Raw genomic sequence first — 2,941 nt, 5'->3', positions numbered from 1 at the left:
ATAAAAAATCTCTTTTTTTTTTCAAAAGAAAAATTTCCGAATCAGAGGTTTTTTTTGAAACATTATTTGTTTAAAAAAAAAAAAACAAGAAAGAAGGAAAAATAGAAATGGATGCTATATTTTTGCCGATCTCTTGACAAGTTTTTTTTTTTTTGAAATGATGAGAAAAGAAAAAAAAAATGTACTTACTTTTTAGTTGACAAGTAATTTTGTCACAAATTTACAATTAATGTTTGATTAGCTAAGATATTATTTTATAAATTATTAATTAAACAAAACATTTAATCTAAAAATTAATTGCACTATTTCTTTTTCCTTTAATTTGTTCTAAATACAACTCTGTCAATTTAAAAGTATTCAAAAAAAATAAATAAATAAATAATAATATAATTGTACTCATTTTTACGATGGGATAAAAAAAAAATTTAATTCAACAATTTGTCTCATTTAAATTAGTAAAAAGCAAAAAAAAAAAAAACTGGAATAATATAATTAATTAAAATAATACAAATTAATTAAAATATTTACAATTTAACTAAAGCATTGTTAATTTACAATTTATAATTACAAATTGTTTCAATTGAAAGAATGTTTTGAAATTTAATTCAAAAATAAATTGATGGGTTAAGGGATAGAATTATATACAGTTAAAAGTAGCCTAGTCTTATGTTAGCATAGAAATAATGTAATACATATTTATGGCTTAGGCCTAATAAAGTTTATTTCAAGCAAAAGCAAATGTTAGGATAAATATCAGAAGTAAGTATAAGGTTTGTATTATCCATTATGAACGAGAAATACCAGAATTGATACCTGATAAAATCAATAAATTTTAACATATGTTCGTATATTTACTTATTTATGCATAAAATTAATGAATATCATCAAAAGAATCAAAAAAATATCAAAAAAAGGAAAAAAAAACCGAAATGAAATAAAAGTTATAAAATCAATAAATCTAACTTTTATTTTGAAGAATTTTTTTTTTAAAGTGAAAATTTAACTTATTATTTTGTTAAAGTTAAATTATTTATAAAATATGAGGAAATAATTATTATTTATTGAATACATGTAATTATTTACCAATAATATTTCACACTTTGAAAAAAAAGAAAACGATAAATATGTAAAATTTAAATTTAAATTTTACTAATAAAAATTAATAAAGAAATTTTTAATACTGAAAATTCATTTTACCTGAGCAATCGGATTGTTAAATAGGCGCATTTCATCGGTATCAGGCTTTACCAAAAAATCACAACTGCGCCCATAACGTTTATCTAATTGACCAATTTCATTGCTGTAAAATATACAAAAATAAGAATAAGAATTATCAAAAAAAAAAGATGAATAAAATAAAGAAATAAATACTTTTTTTTTTTTAAACCATTTGTAAGAAAAAAAAATTTATGATTAATTATCAAAAACAAAAGAAACAAAGATAAAATGCTTTATATTAAATATTCAAAATTGTGTATAAAATTTAAAAAATAAAATTATCCATTAATTTTTTTTTAAGGGTTTTTTATTCTTATCTCTGCTAACTTATATACAATTTGTTTTCATTTTTTCACAATTAAATAAAGTACGATAATATTGAATTCACTTAATTGACTTTTTTTTTTGTTTTAGAAATTCAATAAAAGAGCCAAGGAATGAAATGTAATTCACATGAAAATTTTTGGACAATTCGATTTCTGGCTAATAAAATATTCACTTAGAAATGATACTTAAATACTTAGAATGATATTTTGATTTCGAACAATTCACTTTACTATAAAATATTATATAAGCACAAATAGAGGAGAAAAAAAATGATAGAAAATGAAAGTGAAATAAAAATAACAAAAGTGTTAAATGGAAAGCTTTTTTCGAAAAAAAAAGTGATATAGAAAAATTGAAAGTTTTCACATTTCAAAATAAATTTTTATTTTCCATTTGTTTTAATTAATCAAAAATAAATTAAAGCAACGAAATGAACCGCCAAATTTATCATTTAAATGCTAAATGTGAAATAGTTTGTTGTTTATTAATAGAAGTGTATTTATATTTATTAAGTTTTTAAATTATACTTTTTTAAAAATTGTTAAAATATCGTTGCTATTTGGAAGAAAAAGATTTTTATTTTTTCCTATTTTTTTTTCATTTTTTTTTATTTTTTTTTCTACTGCAAAATTTTTATCATTAAATTAAAAATTTTAAATATGCTTTTCAAAAATTGCCAAAATATCATTGCTATTTCAAGAAAAAAAAAGACAATAAAAGGAACAATTTTTTTGTTTTTTAAAAAATTTTATCAATAAATTAATTTTTTTTTCTAAAATATTTTACTGATGAATTAAAATTTATTAATTTTTGAATTTTGCTGAAAATAAATTTAAATGTAATGAAATTAACCATACATTGTGGTACTAATTTTGGTATAATTTCTAATTATTCCAAATGGCCTACGTGGTGCTATTTCGTGGTGATGAATTTGTTACCGTTGCACCTTTCTGTAGCGTTCGACCGTCCGGACCATATACTGGCATAGCTGATATCCCCCGTTGATAAAGCCTAGAATTTCTCTTTTCTTCCACGGTTTTTTTTTTTGAATTATGAGATTAAGAAATTGATTTTGGTATTTGTATAGGGTGTAATAAAATAAAATTTATTTCATTACGGTAAAATTATAAATACATATTTTGGTTAAAAAGATATACGATGATGGATGATACGGTAACTATTTACCAAAATGCTTTAAATTTTTACCAAATATGCGATGATAAATGATACGGTAGTTATTTACCAAAATGCTTTAAATTCTTTTCACCGTTTTTATTTTTAAATATATTTTTCATAAATTCTTTTTCACAGCGTGATAGGATGTATCCTATCATATCATTTAGTATTATATTATATCACATATTATATATCATATCACGTTATTTTTTTTTTTTTT

At 20.4% G+C, this 2,941-nt stretch overlaps 1 protein-coding gene across 1 annotated transcript in view; it reads right to left on the bottom strand.

Moving 5' to 3' along the window:
- The window catches only part of LOAG_18929 (hypothetical protein), a gene marked incomplete at its 3' end in the record, with an annotated part of 7,907 nt that extends 5,349 nt beyond the window's left edge, over nucleotides 1–2,558 (bottom strand). Inside the window, exons 1-2 of the mRNA XM_020451591.1 lie at nucleotides 2,452–2,558; nucleotides 1,198–1,300 (exon numbers count right to left, since the gene is read on the bottom strand). Coding sequence (XP_020304612.1) covers nucleotides 1,198–1,300; nucleotides 2,452–2,531 — 183 coding nt within the window. The remainder of the gene's footprint in view (nucleotides 1–1,197; nucleotides 1,301–2,451) is intronic.
- Between the last annotated feature and the right edge of the window lie 383 nt (nucleotides 2,559–2,941).

This window comes from Loa loa, assembly GCF_000183805.2.
Source record: "Loa loa unplaced genomic scaffold supercont3.698, whole genome shotgun sequence".
NCBI classification, from domain to species: domain Eukaryota; kingdom Metazoa; phylum Nematoda; class Chromadorea; order Rhabditida; family Onchocercidae; genus Loa; species Loa loa.
Note: the sequence above shows the minus strand (reverse complement) of the source record. Positions and strands in the feature narration are given on the sequence as shown.